We start from the raw sequence: 27,580 nt of genomic DNA, 5'->3' as shown, positions 1-27,580 counted from the left end.
TGTTTACTCATTTCCAAAGTTTCTTTCCATTTTGCTTCTGAAATCGGTTGGAGAATATTATGCAACAAAATTGAATACAGTAGTTTATTTGTTTGTACTGATGTTTCAACTTTTTCTTTGAATTGTTGAGTATTAGCGTAAATAATCCCATCCGAAATCAGTTGTGTTTTTATATGTAATGGAATTGATCGAACGAGTGTTTGATAATTTATAAAATCTGTATTCCTTATGTTGTATAGGTATTGTATTTGATTAAATTCGTAAAAATTGTTTGTTACATAGTCGAAAATATGTTCAAAATACTTAATACCTTTTTCATACCATTGTTTGAAAAACAGAGTTTTTCCATTATTGCAAATTGTTTGGTTATTCCATACCACTGCCTTAGCTGTTTTTATTGAGTTTGTGTCAAATATTGCTTAATTTTACTCCAGGCTTTGATGACATCATTTATGAATGAACCATCTTTTGAAATTTTATTTATTATGGTATTGCCTAATTCACAGTCAAACCAATCCATTTTCATAGTTAATTTGCTTCTTTTTAAGAAAATTTTCCATTGACTTTTGTTTTTGTCGTCTTTTAACCCAGACAGCTTTAATGAAGTTAAGACATTTGTAAGTTTTAGTCCACCGTTTTCGTGGTTTTGGTACATAATATTTATTTTAATTTTGTCTGGCTTCTTGTCCCAGATGAATTTGAAGATAGATAGTTTAATGTTTTCAACAATATACCTGGTTGGATTTGCGAGAACAGTGAATGGGTAGATGATTTTGGGCAATGCGTATGTTTTCACTACTGTAACTTTACCCATTAATGATAGTTTTCTATGTTCCCATTGTTTTAGAACTTTATGAAATTCTTCGACCTTTTTATTAATATTTTCGTCTATTGTTTTTTGTTTGTCATTATAGAATGTAATACCTAAAGCGGTTGAGCATTCTGAAGTCCAAATAATTGTTTATTATTGCAGAGCTTTATTCTTGTGTTTTTTAAGGTTCCCACTCTAAGAATGATGGATTTATTTGTGTTGAGGTTTAGACCAGAACATTTTAAAATTGATGCTAATGAATTAACCAAAGATTTAAAAGAGTGGTCAGAGCCATCATTAAAATACGTTGCATCATCAGCGAAAAGAGATTGTTTTATTTCTGTATCACCGATTTTAATACCCTTGATATCAACGTTTTGTTTTATATAGCCTGAAAGTATTTGTAGACAAATGATGAATAAAATGGAAGAAAGTGGACACCCCTGGCGTACTCCTTTTTCAATTTCAAAGGCCTCCGACATGTGACCATTGTTTATAATTATACTTTGAATATCTGTATAACAAAGTTTAGTCCATTGAATTATATCTGTGCCAAAATTAAAGGATCGCAAACCGTCAAGTATAAACGAATGATCAATACTATCAAATGCTTTTTGAAAGTCTGCAAAAAATAGGAGTCCAGGTAGTTTATTTTCTTCAAGGTATTGCATAACTTCTATGATAAGACGAACAATTTCGCCGATGTATCTTCCTTTGATAAAACAAGTTTGTTCAAAGTCAATAATTTTAGGTAGTACTTTTTTAATTCTTTTAGCTATTGCTTTCGTTGCTATTTTATAATCTATGCTCAATAGACTGATCGGTCTCCAAATGGAAAGGTTTTCTAATTTTTTACCGGATTTAGAAATAAGTGTTATAATACCTTGCTTTTGAAGTGGTGTTAAATGTCCATGTAGAAAAGAGTAATTCAATGAGTGTATAAGAACGGATTGGATATCGTTCCAGAATGTTTTATAAAATTCTGTAGTCAGACCATCTGAACCAGGGCTTTTATTATTTTTCATATCTTTTAAAGCATTTCCGCATTCATATATTGAGAGTCGACCTTCGCATAAATTATTATCGAGATCTGGAAGTTTATTCTTATTTGTGTTAATAAATGCATCTCTTATATTGTTTTCAAGGTTTAGGTTCTTACTAAAGATGTTTTTTTATAAAATTTTACTTTTTCAGTTAATGTGTTTTTAACTCCTTATACAATTTTATCGTTCACTTTAAGTTTATACACTGTTTTTTTCTCAGAGTGTTTCTTCTCTAAATTTGCAAAATATTTTGTGTTCTTTTCATTAATTTCCACGTGTATTGCCTTTGACCTAAGAATATGACCATTAATATATTCACTTCGAAGTTCGTCAAGTCTTTGTTTTTTCTGTATAAGAGATTCAGTTACGTTGTCGATGTTGATATTTTCTATATTTAGCTGTTGTTCAAAGGTGTTAATTTCTTTTAATAGTCTTTCCTCTTCTGATTTAAGTATTCTTTTTTTATGCGATGCATATTTGATTGTTGTGTTCCTAATTTAATTATTTCCCATAATGTATTTGGATTAGCAGATTCATTATGATATTTTGTTTCTTGTATGCATTCCTTTATTTTTGACTGATATTCATTGTCTTATAAAAGAGCATTATTTAGTTTGAAATATCCCGGACCTTTATCGCATTTTGAATCGTATATCGTTATTGATACAATTGAATGGTCCGTTTATATATTGGTTTAATCATACTTTTCTGTACGTAATTTAAAATATTAGTTGATATAAGGAAATAATTTAGACGGCAATGTACATGTGGTTTGGAGTTTGAATGCCAGGTATATTGCATTTTAGATGGGTGGAGTAGTCGCCATATATCAACTACTTCACAAGAATTTATTATATCATGTATTTTATCTCTACACTTTTTATGCGTGTCAGTTTTGCCGTTCTTTTTGTCTAAAGAGCAATTGAGAATAGTATTAAAATCACCACCAATAATATATGTTTTATCATTATTCTCCAACAAATATTTTTGTAGCAGATCAAATATACTAGTGTCATCCTTATTGGGTCCATATATGTTAATTGAGGTTATTTCATTTTCGTTTGATATGATGTCTACTGTAAGAAGTCTACCCTCTTTAATTTCGGTATGATTTGCTAATGTTATATTCGTACTGGGGTTGATAAGAATTGCGACTCCCACGCTATTTGAACTGTTACCACTAAAAACACAAGGTCCATCCCATTCGTCTTTCCATTTTAAAAATAGTTGTCTAGAGCAGTGTACTTCTTGCAGTAATATTATGTCGTAATTATTATTTTTAATCCATTCTAAGATTTGTTTTCGTTTTCCAATGTTGCCTAAACCTCTTACATTTAAAGATATTATTTATGTTTCCATTTTTTTAAATTCTTGGGGTGAGTCTGATATCACGACACATTTTAGCCATAACAAAAATCATTTTGAATCATGGTGGAAGTAAAATAATGACATTTAAATGTCGATTTATGTATCGGCAAGTGCTATGGATCAAATAAAATTAAATTTGTTTACAAGTGCATCTATTTTAGATAATAATTTAACTAGTTATAAGTCAATTATAAGGGTAGTGAATGATTTATAGAATTAAGTAAGGTATTGAATAAGTACAATATTTCAGCCTTATATGAACAAACTAACAATTTAGTAATCAATATACTAGCATTAAAAACCAAAAAAAATCTTCAAATCTAACTATACTATTGTTAAGTATGAATGTTGCGGTTTTTCTTTGTTTAAGAATCATTTTCGAAAACGAAGCCTAACGATGTCTATTAATGGTTTTTACTTGGACCATTGTTAATGAAAGTACGTCTAAGACAACGGCTTAGATGGAATGTTTAAGGCTGTCCTTTACTACGTATTTCAGGTGTATGTGGTAGTTTTCATGGTTTTAATCACATAGCAAAGTTGGCTTAAGATGACAATTATTTCAATGCGTAGATGCACAATTAACCCGAAAACGCATGTTCATCAATAAGAACCACGGTAACAAATATATAACACTTATTGTTTCATAAAAATTCAAATGGTTTTGAAATGTTCTTGCTGGCATTATGCAGATATTGTTTGTTCTTTAGTGTGACATATTTATTGCATCTTAATACGAATTCTTTAATGAACTATTTAATGTTTTCGTAATGCACCAGTCAATTGTGACCACGCCCCCACCACAGTCCGGGGAATAGCAGGGAATTTGACTTTCAGTCCAGCCAATCCCGGGTAAAATCACCGTCCTGTGGGAAAAAATTGCAGATAAAATTTCCGCCAAATGCCCCCCCCCCCCCGCATCCCGAGATACCTACGTAAGGCCCATTCCCCGCTTTTTTCGCAGCGAAAATAAATCCACCTCATTCACTCGGCTCTGTGGGGCCACCTGAAAGGTAAAAACACAGTCCATTTCCCCCGGACCTGGGGGCGTGGTTACCATTGACTGGTGCATAATCATTTGCTCATCTAGTTTTTGCTAATTTAGCTAAGATAGCAGTTCTGACCTTATCTCTGTATTTTCCCCCAAAGGATGGGACTGTAACGAAACACAAAACTCAATTTTGCTAATGATAAATACTTAAAAGTAGGTATAATGTAATTGCATATATTTCTTATAATCATGTAGGTAACAACACCCTTTGTTTGGGATTATTTGGCATGACACATGGTAGAGATACTCTTCTGTAACTTTTGTATGTGCTTTGAAAGAAGCCGGACATTTGCTCAATATAATCTAAGCACTAAAGGTGCTGAGAGACGGTACTGCTTTAGGCTGGCAGCAATAATGTTACAACTGGTAGTGTAAATGTAAGTGCTAGAAAGATGAAAGTGATTTGAACCATACAACATTACTAGTCTCTTTGTTTTGTAGAAACAATCAGACTTCTATGGCAACGTTAAAAATAATGGAACGACAACTTATGCACAAAGACTCAAACAACAACTTAAATGTTTGTCTTTGATGAGAATAAAACAATAAAAACACGAAAGGCAGTAGTACATATCCAATAAATTTATTTGCAAAAGTTGTAAATGTTTTCCAGTAAAATTCAACTTACAAAGTAAAATCTACATAACAGGCAAACAAATAGACCACTTTGATAGACCCATGCCTTAGCAACCACAGACCAGTTGAATATGTTAAACAACATTCTCAAATTAACACACATAGACCACTGTGATAGACCCATGCATCAACAACCATAAACAATTTGTTAAATAACATTGACAAATTAACACAACGCAAATATATATGTATGGACTGAAATGACAGCTAATTTGTCATTGACATAAGATGTCTCTAATTCAGTTTTAAGATAATGACCATTCAAAGTGTGAGAATGGCTGGTACATCCTGTTCAGATGATAACTGATATTTGCAGATAAACATGTTATCCTCTTTGCAGCTGGGAATAAGTAAATTATACGTAATTTTAATGACCAATACGAGTTGTGACCTTGACTTTTGACCTCAAATTCCATAGGGGTCATCTACTGGTCAACCAAACCTCAATGTCAAGTTTGAGGACCATGGGTGCAGGCATTGTCGAATTATCACACAGACAAGCTTTTTGCTTTCAGTGTAACCGTGACCTTGACATATTGTAGAAGTATTATCAATCAAATATTTTTATACAATATATGTTCTTCATCGTCATAATAAAGTAGCAAAATAACAAACCTTTTTCGTTCAAAAATATTTCGATCGATCTCGAATACGGCCATCTTCTTCGAGGTCATTAATGATAATGATCGAGGTGAGGAAAGAAGTGCGTACACTGTGTGTTTACTTACACCTTATTTTGAATACAGAATTTATATTTTACTTCTAGTTATAACATAGTTAAAACAGCAGTTGTTTTAACGGAATTTCTATTCAGAATTAGAATTCGCATTCAACATGTTTATACAAAGCGTATTCAGAATATCAGATATCTCGATTCGCGTAGAAAAATAATTCCGAGGGATGTGACTGTGTAAAATGCTGGGTATCGGTTTGCGCTTGCTGCTGTTTTCAGCTTTGAAAGCGGGAACCAAATTGATACATGCCTGTCGAAAAGTAGCATGGTACCTATGAACGGTACTTGCAGTACCGTCCAAAAAGCAAACATAACGCTTAGGTTATAACTTGAAGTGCTTAATCAAATTATATGCGCAGGGTTTATGAAATCTACCTTCTATTGTTTGCGTCACTCATGGCAACAATTAAAATGTACGTACAAGTATACTTAACTTATCAATACCTCTATTTTCTTTAGTATTGGGTTGTCTTTCTTTTCGTACTCTATTATTTAAATGTTATGTACTACTATTTTCTCACTATTTTTTACGAAGGAACTACAATCGTTTACTTAGCCACTTATTCAGTGTTTTTTTACGTTAATCCCTGTGCCTAAAGGTACAAAGACAAGATAGATTCTCAAGAGAAACGTATAAATGTTAATACATAAATATTTTAACTGGGACATTTGTGACCATTAGCTATCATTAGAAATATATATTTTGCAAGTACACGAACCTTATGCATTATTGTTTGGTTAAATGATAGACTACTGGTCTTGCTCCTGTTTTTTATATTTCGTGAAAGTGCTAGCGCGAATGACATTTAAGCATACAGAACAAATACACAACGAATCTGTTCGTTTCAACGCGATGGCATCGACATTGGAGAGGGATCGAAATACTGTCTGCACTTCTAGTAAATACAGTAAAACTGCGATCGCTCGAGGTCGCCAGGGACCGAGACAAAACCTCGAGGGAACCGATGTTTCGAGCGACCCGATTTTCAATTTTCCAGTTTGATATGAAATATCTTTCAGTGTATTTTAAGTCGTCAAACAGACTGTTTACTAAGACACCGATTCTTTCCTGTAAAGGACGTGAGTGAGCGTGTTGGTGTCTTGGTATAAGTAATGGGTCCTTCTTTAGATTTCTCAGGTGTTTGACAATTATTTTCTTTCATCTGGATGTGACATTTTGAAAGTAAGAAACCCGATCTAGCTATCCCCCCAGTCATGGGTCCTTCACTAGTTTGCTCAGGTGTTCGACAATTTGTAAGTTCCCTGAATACCATTCTATAACCTCCTATAGAAAACAACAAAATCAATACTTTTCAATGGTATTATTTTGGAAGTCACAGTGAGTGAAGCACTTGGGAAACCGATGAACACATACAGCATGAACTTGCAACATGAGCAAAGTATGTCTTATTAACAACATGCTTGACAAAAATGGAGCTTACAGACGTGGTCGACTGGCCGAGGAAAAACTGAGATAAAACCCTCCTTCTGGAGAAACCTCTGCCCGTTTGTCATCCAGATTTACAGGATTTGTCTCGTTCCACTAGATGTCGGGCCTCATCACCCATAAGCTCCTTAACAAAGATGTATAGAAAAACATATAATTTTATGATTCATGTATACGTATTTTATCAATTAATACAAATGTACATTACATGATTATGTTCTTTGAAGAAAAATGAAAAACATATTTATCATTCATATGATGAAATTGCATAGTAACTGAAAACCTTTCACAATAAACATTTTCTTGTAAAATTTAACAATCAATTGAATCGATGTGAACGGATCGGTTCCCCAAAGCTGAATGCCTTTACATTCATATTCGCACGAATTCCTCGTGCTTATCAATCGCCACCTGGTGGTTATTACATTATAAACAAGGGAAATTAATTTCCTTCTAATTCGTTTTACTCAAACGTAGGAAATTATATTTCCCTGAATACCATTCTATAACCTCCTATAGAAAACAACAAAATCAATACTTTTCAGTGGTATTATTTTGGAAGTCACAGTGAGTGAAGCACTTGGGAAACCGATGAAGTTCAAAGAACGGGTATGAGGATATAAATAACCAAATATTCTTAATATCATGATCTTTTCCAAATATACTCATAATTGACATGGAAATTTAATCTTCCGTTTACAAACTAAATACCGATTTCAAACAATAAAGAAACCTTTACACGTGTCTTTGTTTAATAGATTCACTTAATTAACAGCATGTTTTTGACATTCTGTCCTTAACTCTCATTGTTGAACACACTTGTTTCTCCAGCCGGTCTTAATCAATGTTCACTGCTTTTAATATCGTCAATGTCAGGAGCAATTTGTCCGAATAATTTCATCTCATATATCCGTATAATATATCAATAAACAGCATATCATGTATAGTCAGTATACATTTCGGATAAAATCATCCTTCATTTCAAATCAATTGAATCCTTTTTCAACAGTTGAAATTGACACAAGCTGGAATGAGTTCTAGCTATGTTAATTATCGAACTGTCTCTTATGGGCTTACTATATAGATTTATACCAAATACATATCATTCATGAATACTGTACTTAAACCAATACAGTTGCAAGAGCGAAAGTCGCAAAACACTTGAGGCACTTCAACCTAATGAAAATGAATATATTGTAATAGTAAAAACTTTAGCAGGCAAAATATCCCTTCTCCCTAAACCGTAAATTGATTCCTACTTTTCCAACTGAATGAATAACTTTCGTTCGAGAATAATACTTTTTGCCATCCACTTCTTTAGCAGTTCCGGGAGAAGATCCACCTTGCCCGCCAAGCCTTCTGGTAAACCATTTGGTAAAATGCCATCCTTATGCATCTGCAAAAATAGACGTTTACACGAAAATGTTTCTGCAAAACCATCATTTATAACTTATTCACATAAACTAGTTCAGTTAACAATCATGGCTTATGACTGATGCTATAACAATGTGTTTCAACATATAATAACTGTACTGGTGAAGCCAACGTGTACTACAATTCATTCATTTCTGGCGAAGCCGCCTATGAATGTCTCTCAAGGCGAAGCCGCCTTAGCTCAGCGAAGCCGCTTTCGTACATTTATGCAAAGGGAGGTTATAAAATCCATATTAGTTTTCATCTACAGAATATTCTCCCTTAAAATCAATCAACAATATTTGATATGAATATCCCATTTGGACACAATAATGGCCAAAACATAGCTGACTTCCAATAAAGAACTACCAAAACTCCCTTTACTCGATTAATTTTTTAGTTTGCGTATGACTCTAAAAAAGGCATCCGTCCCTGTTGAAGACGGATTCCAAGACCTAGAGAAAAATACTGTCAATTTAGCATTGTGTTCTGATGCAAACCAGTCTACATCTTATATGCCAAACCTCTGAATAACTATGTCCAAAATTTCAAACGAGATACCCCAATCATAATAATCACTATTCTAGATAAGAAGTCTGCCCTTTCATTTTGGGATCTCGGTATCCATTCTAACTCAAGCGAGATTGAATTTTTCATACAAACTTTGAAGATACTAATAGCTATATCCTGGAGAATTATTACATTCATACAAATCAACAAAACATCAATATTTACATATAAACTAGTACTGGTGAAACCACCGTGTACTATACTCATTCATTTCTGACGATCCCGCCATGAATCAGTGGATGCCGTTTTAAATAACTTCATAACAGTATCTATATATTAACTAGTACTGGTGATTCCACCGTGTACTAAAATGATTCATCTCTGGCGATTCCGCCATGAATCAGGGTTGCCGTTTTAAATAACTTCATAACAGTATCTTTATATTAACTAGTACTGGTGATTCCACCGTGTACTTAAATGATTCATCACTGGCGATTCCGCCATGAATCAGCGATGCCGCTTATTATAACTTCATATGTTTCACATCCGGCCATTCTGTCGTTAAATCATCAATGTTGAATCATCAATGTTGCTTTTATAACTTTATAACAATATTTACATACAAACTATTACTGGTAAAACCACCGTGTACTATAACAATTAAGCTCTTTCGATTCCTCCATGAATCATAAGTGTTGATTTTACACATTTAAAACAATATTTACATTTATATACTATATCTGGTATTACCACCGTGTTCTAAAACGAATCAGCTTTTTGACGATTCCGTAATGACTCTTCAATATCGTTTGTTAAAAACTTTATAACAATAATTACATATAAACTATTACTGGTGATGCCACCGTGTACTATAACAAAACATCTCTGATGATGCTTCCGTGAATCAGCAATGCCGGTTTTTTATAAGTTTATAACGATATTTGCATATTAACAAGTACCTGTATCATGATAATCAGCCACTCCAGACAAAGTACCCCATTCATCATACATGTGTTGTCCATACTATTAAAGGTACTATGCAGTGACTATGTCAACACCGTTGATTTGGCTTAAGATATGTCTATTTATAACGTCTGAACTGAAAATTCCGAACTTTTGCGAATATTTACGATGTAGTAGCCGACTAATCATATTCGCATATTGTACTTTTCCGATATTGTCCATCATCGGGAAAGTCCGGTTTCTCATTCGTAAATTTTCGTCGTGACGTCAGAGTCGTTACTCGTCTCCGCCATATTGTTTATTTACATTGAAAAGAACGACACGGATGTTAGTTTAAGTGTGGAATATTAATTAGTGTAAACAATGGGACGGTCTCGGTGTTGTGTTGGGGGATGTAGCAATGTGCCAGGAAATGGAATTAGTCTGCACACATTTCCCAAAGAAGAGAAACTCCGGAAACAATGGATTCGTTCAATTCAGATGACTGGGTCTGAGTGTTCAAGGGCCGGATGGCAAGGTCCCTCGAAAAACGGTTCCGCAAATGCACAGCTTGTGTGTTCTGAGCATTTTGAGTTGACAATGTTCACGATGACTACCAGAACTAAATGGAGTCTCGGTCTAACCTATAGAACTGCTTTAATAGACGAAGCTATCCCCACATTATTTGGCGACAAAGTTAGGAAAAGCAACCTTGACCAAGTCCAAGCAAGACCGGTAGTGCGCAAACGAGAAGTGAGGAGGGTATGTTGCACATTTTAATATGTTAACAGGTTTATTTGACTTAATCAGTCAACATTTCAATTTAGCCCTTCAACTTGGATGGTTAGTATTTGTAAATAGACCTGAGCAGAACACTCTTTTTAAAATGTATACAAATTAGTGCATACTGAATGTATGTGCAAAACATGTATGTCAGGACTTATTTGTAATAAAATTTTTTATATAAATGAATCATGAATAGACATACATTCATGAAAAAGCAAGATCTGACTGTACGATATGAAAACGGGTTATACTGCTACCGTTTGATTTAATCTGTATCTTCCAGAGGCTCTGTAAATAAAGGATGATGAACGCATTGTGTTTATTTTGCTCATGTTTTTTAGGCATATTATAAGATTAAAATAGTTGTAAAGTTGCAAGTATGGTTCATAATTTGTCTTTCATTTACTGGATTATATTGCGGATATATAAAAAAAACTTATGGTATAGAAGTATTAGTGAAAGAACCTTGAAGATGCTTTATAAATGTTTTGACTTTTAACATCTCAAGTTTGAGTAAAGGGTTATTGTATATATATACCTATAAAAAATCGCTTCCCCTTCAGATACTGAGTGACTACAACCAGAAAGGCCAAGTTGATAAATCAACTGCTGTAACGTATACAGATGCTGTTCCAGATTTATCTCCTGTTAATCTAGTATGTATTTATATTAGTATTCATTTGTAGGATGTTTAAAATTTCAATGGATTTTCTAGAGTTGTTTGGGATTTTTCCCTCTTAAATCATATACACCCACCATGAAATCAAATTGCAGTTTCATTTATGGAAATGAAGTGTACATGTGTGTAATTGTTTCCTTAAAAACTATTTGTATTGAGTATATATTATCAATACTAATGGGCACTTTGTTCCTTTCATTAGGGTGACATGACCGCCAACCCTCCATCCACTGAGTTTCCAGTTGACGCAGTTGAATTAGACATGGACATGGAGTTGGACAACAGTAAAAGAACTGTCATGCAGGTAATATTTATTCAAACACTTATGTGATGATCATTTAAAGGCACTTGTCTTTAAAAAGGAAGGATTATAGGGTCAATTACTGATATTTACAGTGGTCGAAATTAGCACAAGCCAGCAAGGCCTGCACTGTTAAAATGCTTTCTGGGCTTGCTCAAAGTCTGAGTTTTATACAGCAGAGCTTGTTCAAAGATGTAATGCCAAGCAGTGATATGTGAATTCGGGCTTGTGCATCCAAAAGCCTTATTTCGATGACTGTATTTAGTGTGCAATAAATATTTTGATATCATTTTCAACTATCAATGTTTTTTATGTAGAGCGCTGAAATACCACCTCCCGTTGACCAGTCTTCAACAGTAGCCTCAGCCCTTAACCTTCAACAAGACCTAGAAACTCACAGTACTGATGCTAAGATCCAGTCAAAGGTACATATAGAAAATCGTTGATTTGAAACAAAGACACCAATAAAAACAAACCTAATTATTATCAATTCGAGATGCTGATTGTAAAGGGACTATACACCAGATTGGTAAAGAATCTTAGCACAAAGTCAATAATTTGGTACAATGTTTTACCCTTAGATAACACAACTGTAAAAAAAAATGGACCATAATGCAAATAAAAAATCGAGGTAGAGACTGGTTTCGGACTGGTGTGGCCAAAATTGCAGTCCAGTGTCATATCCACTGTGCTACCAAGGCTTACCATGAACAATTGAATATCTGAGCTATATACTGAATTTGGTAATATCACGTGATAACATTGGCTAATCAATCATGCATAAGAATGAACTATGTGATGCATTGTACACATTGATACCATGTCTAAGTCAGTGTTCAACAAGTTTTCTTCTTTTTTTGCTATTTCATCATACTGTGTATATCTCCATTAAAGAGAATGTCCTCATTGTTATGTTATGTTCCAGTGTATAGTAAAGCAGCTTTGGCAATTACTTTTTAAAGAAGTAAACACCTTTATTTGTAAGTTGTACATATTAAAGGTATTCATATATGTTCATGTGAACATTTATTGTGACTGTTGGCATTACTATGTATTATTTCAGAAATCTTGTGATGATTCCCTGAAAAGGAACATGGGTAAACTCAAACATACAGAGATGAGATCAATGAATACCAGCAATAAGAAGGTAATGAATAATTTGATTATTGTTATCATTTTCTTTCGGTTTTAGCTTATGAGTTTATATGGAGGGTGTTACACAATATATATGTTTTAGTAGCACCCCTACACTTTCATGAAGACCAGCTTGTGAACTACGATGTCTTTTTGTAATTGTTGAAAGCTAACAGATAATAAAATATTTCCTATACATATGTTTCGCTTGCATTTAAAACTTGTTATATGATTTCAAATACAAACAAATGTCTTGATCTTGTATTTTAAGCAATTTAGCCATATTTCTAAAAAAATATAATTAAGGTTTTCATAGTAGTTAGAAGGTGCCATTCTAACCAAGATTTTAGTGCCATGTGCCTTTTCCGCAGCACCCTGCCCTTTTAAAACTTGAAATTACCACAAGCACAGCTGACATGAAGCCATGCTATGTTACAATTATAGAAGATAAAGTCCAAATAATGCATATTATTCCAGATAAGCTACAAAAACTATCTGACTAAGACAGTCTACAATTTTTAACATTTTTCAGGCCTCATGTGCATGTCCAAAGTGTTGTGTAACAACTGCTGTCCGGGGTACCCAAGTGAATCGCAGGCCACCGCCAATTAAGCGAAAAACTAAAGGTAATTCTACTTGTGTAATAAAATCCATATTATGCAGCTGTCAAATTGCTGGAGGTTGAAAATCTGACTGCTTAAAAGTTTCATTTCAAAGTCAAATGAGTGGTTATTATTGCATCATGTGTCTCTCCAAATGTTTGAAGTTATCTGCTTGGGGACATTGCCATGTATTTTGGGTCTGAAGCAAGATATAACATGACATAATAGTTGATCATACGATGCCTTCTGTTGTGTGTAAGACCAATGCATGAATGCCAAAGGTTGATGTCAAACAGAATTGGGGATATTTTAGAATAACTAGTAATTTTGTTGACTTTTCAAGAGATGTATTCATTATTCTTGAGTAAGATTGACAAAATATTGCATATGATTTGGCAAGAACAAAAACATTCTGTAACTTGATAACATAATAGTGAAGGCTGGTGCACTAGTCCTAGTTTCTCAAATAAGATGATGGTAAATAAACATACAACTGCCTTTGATTATTACCTTTTTGCCTAGTTTACATGAGAATATACTGAATTAAAGTCCAGGGTGTTTATGTAAAAAATGTCTTCACTGGTTTAACAGTTACATTGTATGAATATTGATACCACGGTGATTTAGCAACATGATAATTATTTATTTCTGCTATCTTTTTCAGTCCAATGAAGTGAAGTAAAGCTACCATATGGAGTTGGAGGGCCTTAAGAGAGCAACTGACAGTTTACGCAGATGTGGCCTGTCCCTTGCAGAAATCATTACAGACAGGCATCTGCAAATACAAAAGTGGATTAGAGAGAATTTACCTGGGACTGTCCATTCCTTTGATGTGTGGCATATTGGAAAAGGTAACACATATTTTGTTCAGCTGTGGAAACATACATGTATTACCGTATCTAGGGTTAAATCATAATGATTGACCTAGATTGTCAGTCTATAAGTCTCATGAATGCTATAATAGCATGTTGGAAAGCCCACCTACTTCTGACAAGTGCTAAAGATGAGCAATTGTTATTGTTCATTATCAGACAAAGTGTGGTTAATTTCAACCAAATTTTGCTTAAACAGTCACAATGGGGAACCAAAGGATCTCATTTCAAAACATTGTTCATTTCATAAAGAAGACTTTATTCTTTAGTGATCATTTCAAAACCAACATGTGATAAAAAACTTAAACCCAACATTTGGCTTATGATACTTTCCAAAAGTTTCATTTAGTACATATTTCACATACTCTTACTATGTTTCAGCTGTGAAAAAGAAGCTCCTTGCACTGTCCAAGGAAAAAGACTGCAACATAGTCTGCAAGTGGATGAAGAGTATCACCAATCACCTTTATTGGTCAGCCGCATCATCCCAGGGAGAGGAGGGCTCCATGATTGCAGCAAAGTGGACATCAGTGGTCAACCATGTTCAAGACATTCACACTGGACATGGTGACCTCTACCAGCAGTGCACCCATGGTCCCCTTGAACCCCGAGAATGGTTAAAAAAGGGCTCAAAGGCAGCTGCCAAAATGGAAGACATTCTGCTAAACAAGAGACTGTGCAAGGACATCAAAAAGCTGTCCACAGGATTTCAAACGTCAACACTGGAATCATTTCACAGTGTAATCAATCACTTTGCACCAAAAATGACAGCATATTCCTTCCACGGACAAATGTGTCGCCAATACTTGGCGGCCCTACATTTCAATGAAAATGTGCAAAGAGGTAAAAAAATATCAAAAAATGGAAAGTTCAACCTGAAGATAGTATTTCCAAAATATAAGGATGACTTTTCAGTCAAGTTTGTGAATGATGAAATGACCTTTGGTTATGTAAAGGAACTTCTTGACATGTGTATAGAAATATGTGGTGAAAAAAACAAACTGTCAACCCCAGCCCCACCTCCCCTCACATCAGGGAAAAGAAAGCCAACCAAGGTTGAGGTAACAAGGTGTTTAGGAAAAAACAAAAGGTTGAAATATTAGTGTAGGGGAAATAAGAAAAAACATAGATTGTGACTGTTTGAATATATCCCAAGATTTGTCAACAATTTGGCATTTTCCTTTTTTAACACTACATGTATAACCTGTATCTTAATTGAATATTATTTCCTGTAATGGTGGTTGTTTCTGTATATATGCATGTATAATCTAATGAATCTTTGTGACAGTGGAATGGTTTTTTTGTATTATACTTTCACTAAAGTTTTGAATATTGTTACTTAAAAATAACTTTATAGTATCTGTGTAATATTAGCAATACCTTTTTTTTCTTATCCAGCCTCTTGATCAGGTTTCAAAAGTTTAGATTGATTGTTTTCCTTTGTTAAGTGCATGTTTGCCATTCTAGTCCTTGTTTTCTGTTAATTCAATGCCAGAGAATTGTTGTACATATCATTTGGTGCTTTTATTGTTTGAAATAACAATCATCCTTAATATAAATTACAAACCTAAACCCATACCACATCTTATTTTTCTTTTAGTCCCCTACCGGTTTCATCGGACGGGGCTCAAGGTTTACCCTCAGTCCGCCCACAAAAATCTCAGTCAGGCAATAACTCAAAAAGTATTAAAGGTCAATGATCTTAGTAAGTGGAGAGGCAATATGCATGTTAGTTTAATTTTTTTGTCAGACAAAGTTATGGCCCTTGATTTTAAAACTATAGCCAATTTGAACCTGTGATAGGGAAAAAAAGAATCAAAGCCAAGTTAAATGAAACATATGTGGAAAGAGGGCAGTGTGTAGATAATACACATTTGTTTATTTTTTTCTTCAGGTAAATGTATGCCGAGTTATGGCCCTTGACTTGAAATATAAAAATATAGCTGTTGATGGAAAAATTATCGGTCCTTGGAATACTAAAAGAGTTCTCTAGCTAAGTTGATGAAACTTGGTATGTGGATAGATAGTAATATGAAGATTATGCACGTTAGTTTATTTTTTCATCAGAGCGAGTTATTGCCCTTGACATTAAAGATATAGCCAATATGTTCCTGTGATAATTCAAGAAGTATCAAAGCTAGTTCATGAAACTCAGTTTATGGATAGTGGGCAATATGTCAAATTAGACAAAGTGATCAGTCGATTTTACAGCTAAAACTGTTGCATTGCGATGGATAAAGTTTAATGTAGTTGCCATTATGTCCCTATCACATGGGCTGGGGCGACTCAAACAACTTTGAATTATTTGAAGGATATATGTTAAAGTGCTCTTCTTCAAATTACTTCCACTAGTAAATAACTTGTCAGACAGACCCTTTAATTGTTGTCATTACAAGCTTTACTCATTTAACTAAGGAGTGACCAAAACATGACAACATGGAACAAATGCTTCATGCATATATGATGGATATTGAATATTGCCATGGCCTTGCACTAAGGAATCATTTTCGTAGTTCAAACAAATGCAAAAGTAATCCAACCTGTCAAACATTTTATTTCAATTGATTCATCACAAAAAACACAAAACACTTGTGGTAAAATATTGGAATAGTAAAATTGAAATCTGACACATAAGTAGCAAACAATATGTCGCAAACATCTGTCATGACTGCCTATAAGTCCTGAAATCCCTCATACTGCTGTGATGGAAACTGCGCCCTAATCCTTTGAACTGCACATGATGGAAGTACAACACGCACCTCTCTTCCCAAATATCCCCAACACCATCTGACAAACTGGCGATATGCCACATATCTCTGTTGCCTGCAAAATAAGATGTCAAACCAATGTGAAATTATACAAGTAACTCCCAATTATAGGGGGTTAATTTTTATATGCGGTTATAATATTGATGATATTAAAACAAAATGAAGTTCTAAGAATATCATGTGATAGCATTCTAGTGACTGACAGAATGTAAATAAACTTTGAACCACATGCATTGATTATTTCTTTTATACAACTAAGACTTACTCATTATCTTCCTGTTGCGGCACTCCATACTGCTGTCTGTACTGGTAGTATGCAGTCTCTAGCACATAGCGGTCCAGGCAAACAGTGCCAAACCCGGGGTGGTCTGTTATACATTCAATGTCATGGCCTTCTTCATTGAACACATCCAGTTTGAAGTTTGTTTGTTCAACATCACGGCAGCATACCGATTCCCGCTCTGTATGCATAGCAATACAGCTATTGCATCTGCAACTAAAACAATTAAATCATCAAATAAACTACAAAATTACTATAATCAAGTTCTTTTGCTGGATATGGGATTATAAATGATAATCTAGATTAGAAATTTGATGTACAAAATAATTTATAAACCAAGCAATAGTTATGAAAATATTATAGTACAGATAGTCACGTTCATGTATTTTCAGACATTTCAGTTTTGACAAATGTTGAATTACACGACATTCTTAATTGTCACATGAATTACAAAATATAAAAACAGTGACACTGAATGACTTAAAACCAAACTTGTATTCAAATTGAATTTGCATTTTAACATTTTTGGGTATCGATTCCGCATAGATAAAGAAGTTCAAATTAAGTTTAGTAACTTTAGGTTACCAGTTCGTGTTGCCAATTCGATTTCCATCATCTCCGTCGTGAAGATCTAGACGATTAATGTCGTCTTCAATTAAATCATCCCTATTTAATGGTTCAAACTGATATGGAACAATGTTATTTTCAGCGTCATACGAGCTAGTATCCGAAAAATCAATCGATTCATCTCCGTCAGTTGTGTAATTCTCGCTGTCAGACATTTTGGATTCACGACTGTGACGTCACAGTCTGATCATCGACTTCGCACTTTTCCGGAAATATTTCCGTCATTTTCCGTACAGGTATGAAATGTAGCGTAATATACCGTTCGGAAACAGGTAAAATGATCGTAAATTTTCGTAAGAAAATTACCAATCAAAATATGATGCCGAATAGAACCTATACCGAAAAGTTTAAAATAAGGCTGCATAGTACCTTAAAGGTACTATGCAGTGACTATGTCAACACCGTTGATTTGGCTTAAGATATGTCTATTTATAACGTCTGAACTGAAAATTCCGAACTTTTGCGAATATTTACGATGTAGTAGCCGACTAATCATATTCGCATATTGTACTTTTCCGATATTGTCCATCATCGGGAAAGTCCGGTTTCTCATTCGTAAATTTTCGTCGTGACGTCAGAGTCGTTACTCGTCTCCGCCATATTGTTTATTTACATTGAAAAGAACGACACGGATGTTAGTTTAAGTGTGGAATATTAATTAGTGTAAACAATGGGACGGTCTCGGTGTTGTGTTGGGGGATGTAGCAATGTGCCAGGAAATGGAATTAGTCTGCACACATTTCCCAAAGAAGAGAAACTCCGGAAACAATGGATTCGTTCAATTCAGATGACTGGGTCTGAGTGTTCAAGGGCCGGATGGCAAGGTCCCTCGAAAAACGGTTCCGCAAATGCACAGCTTGTGTGTTCTGAGCATTTTGAGTTGACAATGTTCACGATGACTACCAGAACTAAATGGAGTCTCGGTCTAACCTATAGAACTGCTTTAATAGACGAAGCTATCCCCACATTATTTGGCGACAAAGTTAGGAAAAGCAACCTTGACCAAGTCCAAGCAAGACCGGTAGTGCGCAAACGAGAAGTGAGGAGGGTATGTTGCACATTTTAATATGTTAACAGGTTTATTTGACTTAATCAGTCAACATTTCAATTTAGCCCTTCAACTTGGATGGTTAGTATTTGTAAATAGACCTGAGCAGAACACTCTTTTTAAAATGTATACAAATTAGTGCATACTGAATGTATGTGCAAAACATGTATGTCAGGACTTATTTGTAATAAAATTTTTTATATAAATGAATCATGAATAGACATACATTCATGAAAAAGCAAGATCTGACTGTACGATATGAAAACGGGTTATACTGCTACCGTTTGATTTAATCTGTATCTTCCAGAGGCTCTGTAAATAAAGGATGATGAACGCATTGTGTTTATTTTGCTCATGTTTTTTAGGCATATTATAAGATTAAAATAGTTGTAAAGTTGCAAGTATGGTTCATAATTTGTCTTTCATTTACTGGATTATATTGCGGATATATAAAAAAAACTTATGGTATAGAAGTATTAGTGAAAGAACCTTGAAGATGCTTTATAAATGTTTTGACTTTTAACATCTCAAGTTTGAGTAAAGGGTTATTGTATATATATACCTATAAAAAATCGCTTCCCCTTCAGATACTGAGTGACTACAACCAGAAAGGCCAAGTTGATAAATCAACTGCTGTAACGTATACAGATGCTGTTCCAGATTTATCTCCTGTTAATCTAGTATGTATTTATATTAGTATTCATTTGTAGGATGTTTAAAATTTCAATGGATTTTCTAGAGTTGTTTGGGATTTTTCCCTCTTAAATCATATACACCCACCATGAAATCAAATTGCAGTTTCATTTATGGAAATGAAGTGTACATGTGTGTAATTGTTTCCTTAAAAACTATTTGTATTGAGTATATATTATCAATACTAATGGGCACTTTGTTCCTTTCATTAGGGTGACATGACCGCCAACCCTCCATCCACTGAGTTTCCAGTTGACGCAGTTGAATTAGACATGGACATGGAGTTGGACAACAGTAAAAGAACTGTCATGCAGGTAATATTTATTCAAACACTTATGTGATGATCATTTAAAGGCACTTGTCTTTAAAAAGGAAGGATTATAGGGTCAATTACTGATATTTACAGTGGTCGAAATTAGCACAAGCCAGCAAGGCCTGCACTGTTAAAATGCTTTCTGGGCTTGCTCAAAGTCTGAGTTTTATACAGCAGAGCTTGTTCAAAGATGTAATGCCAAGCAGTGATATGTGAATTCGGGCTTGTGCATCCAAAAGCCTTATTTCGATGACTGTATTTAGTGTGCAATAAATATTTTGATATCATTTTCAACTATCAATGTTTTTTATGTAGAGCGCTGAAATACCACCTCCCGTTGACCAGTCTTCAACAGTAGCCTCAGCCCTTAACCTTCAACAAGACCTAGAAACTCACAGTACTGATGCTAAGATCCAGTCAAAGGTACATATAGAAAATCGTTGATTTGAAACAAAGACACCAATAAAAACAAACCTAATTATTATCAATTCGAGATGCTGATTGTAAAGGGACTATACACCAGATTGGTAAAGAATCTTAGCACAAAGTCAATAATTTGGTACAATGTTTTACCCTTAGATAACACAACTGTAAAAAAAAATGGACCATAATGCAAATAAAAAATCGAGGTAGAGACTGGTTTCGGACTGGTGTGGCCAAAATTGCAGTCCAGTGTCATATCCACTGTGCTACCAAGGCTTACCATGAACAATTGAATATCTGAGCTATATACTGAATTTGGTAATATCACGTGATAACATTGGCTAATCAATCATGCATAAGAATGAACTATGTGATGCATTGTACACATTGATACCATGTCTAAGTCAGTGTTCAACAAGTTTTCTTCTTTTTTTGCTATTTCATCATACTGTGTATATCTCCATTAAAGAGAATGTCCTCATTGTTATGTTATGTTCCAGTGTATAGTAAAGCAGCTTTGGCAATTACTTTTTAAAGAAGTAAACACCTTTATTTGTAAGTTGTACATATTAAAGGTATTCATATATGTTCATGTGAACATTTATTGTGACTGTTGGCATTACTATGTATTATTTCAGAAATCTTGTGATGATTCCCTGAAAAGGAACATGGGTAAACTCAAACATACAGAGATGAGATCAATGAATACCAGCAATAAGAAGGTAATGAATAATTTGATTATTGTTATCATTTTCTTTCGGTTTTAGCTTATGAGTTTATATGGAGGGTGTTACACAATATATATGTTTTAGTAGCACCCCTACACTTTCATGAAGACCAGCTTGTGAACTACGATGTCTTTTTGTAATTGTTGAAAGCTAACAGATAATAAAATATTTCCTATACATATGTTTCGCTTGCATTTAAAACTTGTTATATGATTTCAAATACAAACAAATGTCTTGATCTTGTATTTTAAGCAATTTAGCCATATTTCTAAAAAAATATAATTAAGGTTTTCATAGTAGTTAGAAGGTGCCATTCTAACCAAGATTTTAGTGCCATGTGCCTTTTCCGCAGCACCCTGCCCTTTTAAAACTTGAAATTACCACAAGCACAGCTGACATGAAGCCATGCTATGTTACAATTATAGAAGATAAAGTCCAAATAATGCATATTATTCCAGATAAGCTACAAAAACTATCTGACTAAGACAGTCTACAATTTTTAACATTTTTCAGGCCTCATGTGCATGTCCAAAGTGTTGTGTAACAACTGCTGTCCGGGGTACCCAAGTGAATCGCAGGCCACCGCCAATTAAGCGAAAAACTAAAGGTAATTCTACTTGTGTAATAAAATCCATATTATGCAGCTGTCAAATTGCTGGAGGTTGAAAATCTGACTGCTTAAAAGTTTCATTTCAAAGTCAAATGAGTGGTTATTATTGCATCATGTGTCTCTCCAAATGTTTGAAGTTATCTGCTTGGGGACATTGCCATGTATTTTGGGTCTGAAGCAAGATATAACATGACATAATAGTTGATCATACGATGCCTTCTGTTGTGTGTAAGACCAATGCATGAATGCCAAAGGTTGATGTCAAACAGAATTGGGGATATTTTAGAATAACTAGTAATTTTGTTGACTTTTCAAGAGATGTATTCATTATTCTTGAGTAAGATTGACAAAATATTGCATATGATTTGGCAAGAACAAAAACATTCTGTAACTTGATAACATAATAGTGAAGGCTGGTGCACTAGTCCTAGTTTCTCAAATAAGATGATGGTAAATAAACATACAACTGCCTTTGATTATTACCTTTTTGCCTAGTTTACATGAGAATATATTGAATTAAAGTCCAGGGTGTTTATGTAAAAAATGTCTTCACTGGTTTAACAGTTACATTGTATGAATATTGATACCACGGTGATTTAGCAACATGATAATTATTTATTTCTGCTATCTTTTTCAGTCCAATGAAGTGAAGTAAAGCTACCATATGGAGTTGGAGGGCCTTAAGAGAGCAACTGACAGTTTACGCAGATGTGGCCTGTCCCTTGCAGAAATCATTACAGACAGGCATCTGCAAATACAAAAGTGGATTAGAGAGAATTTACCTGGGACTGTCCATTCCTTTGATGTGTGGCATATTGGAAAAGGTAACACATATTTTGTTCAGCTGTGGAAACATACATGTATTACCGTATCTAGGGTTAAATCATAATGATTGACCTAGATTGTCAGTCTATAAGTCTCATGAATGCTATAATAGCATGTTGGAAAGCCCACCTACTTCTGACAAGTGCTAAAGATGAGCAATTGTTATTGTTCATTATCAGACAAAGTGTGGTTAATTTCAACCAAATTTTGCTTAAACAGTCACAATGGGGAACCAAAGGATCTCATTTCAAAACATTGTTCATTTCATAAAGAAGACTTTATTCTTTAGTGATCATTTCAAAACCAACATGTGATAAAAAACTTAAACCCAACATTTGGCTTATGATACTTTCCAAAAGTTTCATTTAGTACATATTTCACATACTCTTACTATGTTTCAGCTGTGAAAAAGAAGCTCCTTGCACTGTCCAAGGAAAAAGACTGCAACATAGTCTGCAAGTGGATGAAGAGTATCACCAATCACCTTTATTGGTCAGCCGCATCATCCCAGGGAGAGGAGGGCTCCATGATTGCAGCAAAGTGGACATCAGTGGTCAACCATGTTCAAGACATTCACACTGGACATGGTGACCTCTACCAGCAGTGCACCCATGGTCCCCTTGAACCCCGAGAATGGTTAAAAAAGGGCTCAAAGGCAGCTGCCAAAATGGAAGACATTCTGCTAAACAAGAGACTGTGCAAGGACATCAAAAAGCTGTCCACAGGATTTCAAACGTCAACACTGGAATCATTTCACAGTGTAATCAATCACTTTGCACCAAAAATGACAGCATATTCCTTCCACGGACAAATGTGTCGCCAATACTTGGCGGCCCTACATTTCAATGAAAATGTGCAAAGAGGTAAAAAAATATCAAAAAATGGAAAGTTCAACCTGAAGATAGTATTTCCAAAATATAAGGATGACTTTTCAGTCAAGTTTGTGAATGATGAAATGACCTTTGGTTATGTAAAGGAACTTCTTGACATGTGTATAGAAATATGTGGTGAAAAAAACAAACTGTCAACCCCAGCCCCACCTCCCCTCACATCAGGGAAAAGAAAGCCAACCAAGGTTGAGGTAACAAGGTGTTTAGGAAAAAACAAAAGGTTGAAATATTAGTGTAGGGGAAATAAGAAAAAACATAGATTGTGACTGTTTGAATATATCCCAAGATTTGTCAACAATTTGGCATTTTCCTTTTTTAACACTACATGTATAACCTGTATCTTAATTGAATATTATTTCCTGTAATGGTGGTTGTTTCTGTATATATGCATGTATAATCTAATGAATCTTTGTGACAGTGGAATGGTTTTTTTGTATTATACTTTCACTAAAGTTTTGAATATTGTTACTTAAAAATAACTTTATAGTATCTGTGTAATATTAGCAATACCTTTTTTTTCTTATCCAGCCTCTTGATCAGGTTTCAAAAGTTTAGATTGATTGTTTTCCTTTGTTAAGTGCATGTTTGCCATTCTAGTCCTTGTTTTCTGTTAATTCAATGCCAGAGAATTGTTGTACATATCATTTGGTGCTTTTATTGTTTGAAATAACAATCATCCTTAATATAAATTACAAACCTAAACCCATACCACATCTTATTTTTCTTTTAGTCCCCTACCGGTTTCATCGGACGGGGCTCAAGGTTTACCCTCAGTCCGCCCACAAAAATCTCAGTCAGGCAATAACTCAAAAAGTATTAAAGGTCAATGATCTTAGTAAGTGGAGAGGCAATATGCATGTTAGTTTAATTTTTTTGTCAGACAAAGTTATGGCCCTTGATTTTAAAACTATAGCCAATTTGAACCTGTGATAGGGAAAAAAAGAATCAAAGCCAAGTTAAATGAAACATATGTGGAAAGAGGGCAGTGTGTAGATAATACACATTTGTTTATTTTTTTCTTCAGGTAAATGTATGCCGAGTTATGGCCCTTGACTTGAAATATAAAAATATAGCTGTTGATGGAAAAATTATCGGTCCTTGGAATACTAAAAGAGTTCTCTAGCTAAGTTGATGAAACTTGGTATGTGGATAGATAGTAATATGAAGATTATGCACGTTAGTTTATTTTTTCATCAGAGCGAGTTATTGCCCTTGACATTAAAGATATAGCCAATATGTTCCTGTGATAATTCAAGAAGTATCAAAGCTAGTTCATGAAACTCAGTTTATGGATAGTGGGCAATATGTCAAATTAGACAAAGTGATCAGTCGATTTTACAGCTAAAACTGTTGCATTGCGATGGATAAAGTTTAATGTAGTTGCCATTATGTCCCTATCACATGGGCTGGGGCGACTCAAACAACTTTGAATTATTTGAAGGATATATGTTAAAGTGCTCTTCTTCAAATTACTTCCACTAGTAAATAACTTGTCAGACAGACCCTTTAATTGTTGTCATTACAAGCTTTACTCATTTAACTAAGGAGTGACCAAAACATGACAACATGGAACAAATGCTTCATGCATATATGATGGATATTGAATATTGCCATGGCCTTGCACTAAGGAATCATTTTCGTAGTTCAAACAAATGCAAAAGTAATCCAACCTGTCAAACATTTTATTTCAATTGATTCATCACAAAAAACACAAAACACTTGTGGTAAAATATTGGAATAGTAAAATTGAAATCTGACACATAAGTAGCAAACAATATGTCGCAAACATCTGTCATGACTGCCTATAAGTCCTGAAATCCCTCATACTGCTGTGATGGAAACTGCGCCCTAATCCTTTGAACTGCACATGATGGAAGTACAACACGCACCTCTCTTCCCAAATATCCCCAACACCATCTGACAAACTGGCGATATGCCACATATCTCTGTTGCCTGCAAAATAAGATGTCAAACCAATGTGAAATTATACAAGTAACTCCCAATTATAGGGGGTTAATTTTTATATGCGGTTATAATATTGATGATATTAAAACAAAATGAAGTTCTAAGAATATCATGTGATAGCATTCTAGTGACTGACAGAATGTAAATAAACTTTGAACCACATGCATTGATTATTTCTTTTATACAACTAAGACTTACTCATTATCTTCCTGTTGCGGCACTCCATACTGCTGTCTGTACTGGTAGTATGCAGTCTCTAGCACATAGCGGTCCAGGCAAACAGTGCCAAACCCGGGGTGGTCTGTTATACATTCAATGTCATGGCCTTCTTCATTGAACACATCCAGTTTGAAGTTTGTTTGTTCAACATCACGGCAGCATACCGATTCCCGCTCTGTATGCATAGCAATACAGCTATTGCATCTGCAACTAAAACAATTAAATCATCAAATAAACTACAAAATTACTATAATCAAGTTCTTTTGCTGGATATGGGATTATAAATGATAATCTAGATTAGAAATTTGATGTACAAAATAATTTATAAACCAAGCAATAGTTATGAAAATATTATAGTACAGATAGTCACGTTCATGTATTTTCAGACATTTCAGTTTTGACAAATGTTGAATTACACGACATTCTTAATTGTCACATGAATTACAAAATATAAAAACAGTGACACTGAATGACTTAAAACCAAACTTGTATTCAAATTGAATTTGCATTTTAACATTTTTGGGTATCGATTCCGCATAGATAAAGAAGTTCAAATTAAGTTTAGTAACTTTAGGTTACCAGTTCGTGTTGCCAATTCGATTTCCATCATCTCCGTCGTGAAGATCTAGACGATTAATGTCGTCTTCAATTAAATCATCCCTATTTAATGGTTCAAACTGATATGGAACAATGTTATTTTCAGCGTCATACGAGCTAGTATCCGAAAAATCAATCGATTCATCTCCGTCAGTTGTGTAATTCTCGCTGTCAGACATTTTGGATTCACGACTGTGACGTCACAGTCTGATCATCGACTTCGCACTTTTCCGGAAATATTTCCGTCATTTTCCGTACAGGTATGAAATGTAGCGTAATATACCGTTCGGAAACAGGTAAAATGATCGTAAATTTTCGTAAGAAAATTACCAATCAAAATATGATGCCGAATAGAACCTATACCGAAAAGTTTAAAATAAGGCTGCATAGTACCTTTAAATATCTTTCAAAACCAAAAACTCTTTTTGTAAACAATGTAATTGTTTTACGAAAAAATATCAAATCTGAACATACTCTTTTTCTTTTTAATCATAAAATTGCATTAAATAATATCTACAATACAAAACAGTATCGAATACAACCAAAATTTTATGCATGATTATTTTACATTCAAAATCGACATATATCATGTTATTTTACATGCAAATATAAACCAATTCTGGCAACGTTTTATCTCCAAAGAAACATCAATGACATTCGAATCGTATCTACATCCAAAAATTGCAATACTGCCTCTGCTTTGTTTGCATGACTGAATTATAAAAATACAGCGCCTTGCAATACTGCCTGCGCTCTTTAAATAGCTCAACTAGAAAAATTGGCGCCTTGCAATACTGCGCGCCCGCGCTCTGTGCATATTATGTTTATCTATCATGCATTTTTGTGCCTTGCAATACTGCCTGTGCACACTGTTTTCATATGTCTAAATGAATCAAATACAGCGCCTTGCAATACTGCCCGCGCTCTCTTTAAATATCAAATTGAATCAAAACCAACGCCTTGCAATACTGCCCGCGCTATGTACATAATTAAAATAAAGTGCTGCGCCTTGCAATATTGCCCGCGCTATTTACATGATTAAAATAGATTTCCGCGCCTTGCAATACTGCCCGCGGTCAAACAAGGACAATACTGTCATATTTCTTAGACCAAGCAACATTAGATCAAATCGTGCAATACTGTTTTTACTATATACAAAGACCATATATCAATACGTAACGTAAATCATTGCCTGTTCATTTACACAGAAAAATCGACTTTTAAAGCCAACATGCGGAATTTCAAGTCCGTGTTACCAAACATGCC

At 34.4% G+C, this 27,580-nt stretch overlaps 4 protein-coding genes across 4 annotated transcripts; 2 read left to right on the top strand and 2 right to left on the bottom strand.

The window, feature by feature from the left end:
• The first annotated feature begins 10,338 nt into the window (after positions 1 to 10,338).
• Positions 10,339 to 14,243, top strand: LOC128226368 (uncharacterized). The gene is made up of 7 exons (XM_052936246.1): positions 10,339 to 10,716; positions 11,304 to 11,396; positions 11,622 to 11,723; positions 12,038 to 12,145; positions 12,784 to 12,867; positions 13,387 to 13,480; positions 14,121 to 14,243. Exons 1-7 carry the CDS (start codon positions 10,339 to 10,341, stop codon positions 14,126 to 14,128), a joined length of 867 nt encoding a protein of 288 aa, XP_052792206.1. The 3' UTR covers positions 14,129 to 14,243.
• A 2,621-nt stretch (positions 14,244 to 16,864) lies between these two features.
• LOC128229175 (P2X purinoceptor 7-like) lies at positions 16,865 to 18,240 on the bottom strand. Its single transcript, XM_052940901.1, has 3 exons — positions 17,962 to 18,240; positions 17,362 to 17,592; positions 16,865 to 17,151 (listed from the first exon to the last, which is right to left on the bottom strand). Exons 1-3 carry the CDS (start codon positions 18,156 to 18,158, stop codon positions 17,001 to 17,003), a joined length of 579 nt encoding a protein of 192 aa, XP_052796861.1. The 5' UTR covers positions 18,159 to 18,240; the 3' UTR covers positions 16,865 to 17,000.
• Positions 18,241 to 18,673: 433 nt separating this feature from the next.
• Positions 18,674 to 22,579, top strand: LOC128226366 (uncharacterized). Its single transcript, XM_052936245.1, has 7 exons — positions 18,674 to 19,051; positions 19,639 to 19,731; positions 19,957 to 20,058; positions 20,373 to 20,480; positions 21,119 to 21,202; positions 21,722 to 21,815; positions 22,456 to 22,579. The coding sequence occupies exons 1-7, from the start codon at positions 18,674 to 18,676 to the stop codon at positions 22,461 to 22,463; spliced, it is 867 nt and encodes a 288-aa protein (XP_052792205.1). The 3' UTR covers positions 22,464 to 22,579.
• Positions 22,580 to 25,199: 2,620 nt separating this feature from the next.
• Positions 25,200 to 26,575, bottom strand: LOC128228816 (P2X purinoceptor 7-like). The gene is made up of 3 exons (XM_052940315.1): positions 26,297 to 26,575; positions 25,697 to 25,927; positions 25,200 to 25,486 (listed from the first exon to the last, which is right to left on the bottom strand). The coding sequence occupies exons 1-3, from the start codon at positions 26,491 to 26,493 to the stop codon at positions 25,336 to 25,338; spliced, it is 579 nt and encodes a 192-aa protein (XP_052796275.1). The 5' UTR covers positions 26,494 to 26,575; the 3' UTR covers positions 25,200 to 25,335.
• Positions 26,576 to 27,580: the final 1,005 nt, after the last annotated feature.

This window comes from Mya arenaria, chromosome 3, assembly GCF_026914265.1.
Source record: "Mya arenaria isolate MELC-2E11 chromosome 3, ASM2691426v1".
Lineage (NCBI taxonomy): Eukaryota > Metazoa > Mollusca > Bivalvia > Myida > Myidae > Mya > Mya arenaria.
This window is presented reverse-complemented; position numbering and strand designations above follow the sequence as displayed.

Excerpts from the sequence above, each read along its gene's own strand:
- LOC128226368 (XM_052936246.1), top strand. The coding sequence starts at position 10,339 with ATGGGACGGTCTCGGTGTTGTGTTGGGGGATGTAGCAATGTGCCAGGA. Across the intron at positions 10,717-11,303 it reads GCAAACGAGAAGTGAGGAGG|ATACTGAGTGACTACAACCA; the intron begins GTATGTTGCACA and ends CTTCCCCTTCAG. Across the intron at positions 12,868-13,386 it reads TGAATACCAGCAATAAGAAG|GCCTCATGTGCATGTCCAAA; the intron begins GTAATGAATAAT and ends AACATTTTTCAG.
- LOC128229175 (XM_052940901.1), bottom strand. The coding sequence starts at position 18,158 with ATGTCTGACAGCGAGAATTACACAACTGACGGAGATGAATCGATTGAT. Across the intron at positions 17,593-17,961 it reads CGAATTGGCAACACGAACTG|TTGCAGATGCAATAGCTGTA; the intron begins GTAACCTAAAGT and ends TAATTGTTTTAG. Across the intron at positions 17,152-17,361 it reads CCGCAACAGGAAGATAATGA|GCAACAGAGATATGTGGCAT; the intron begins GTAAGTCTTAGT and ends CTTATTTTGCAG.
- LOC128226366 (XM_052936245.1), top strand. The coding sequence starts at position 18,674 with ATGGGACGGTCTCGGTGTTGTGTTGGGGGATGTAGCAATGTGCCAGGA. Across the intron at positions 20,059-20,372 it reads GTAAAAGAACTGTCATGCAG|AGCGCTGAAATACCACCTCC; the intron begins GTAATATTTATT and ends TTTTTTATGTAG. Across the intron at positions 21,203-21,721 it reads TGAATACCAGCAATAAGAAG|GCCTCATGTGCATGTCCAAA; the intron begins GTAATGAATAAT and ends AACATTTTTCAG.
- LOC128228816 (XM_052940315.1), bottom strand. The coding sequence starts at position 26,493 with ATGTCTGACAGCGAGAATTACACAACTGACGGAGATGAATCGATTGAT. Across the intron at positions 25,928-26,296 it reads CGAATTGGCAACACGAACTG|TTGCAGATGCAATAGCTGTA; the intron begins GTAACCTAAAGT and ends TAATTGTTTTAG. Across the intron at positions 25,487-25,696 it reads CCGCAACAGGAAGATAATGA|GCAACAGAGATATGTGGCAT; the intron begins GTAAGTCTTAGT and ends CTTATTTTGCAG.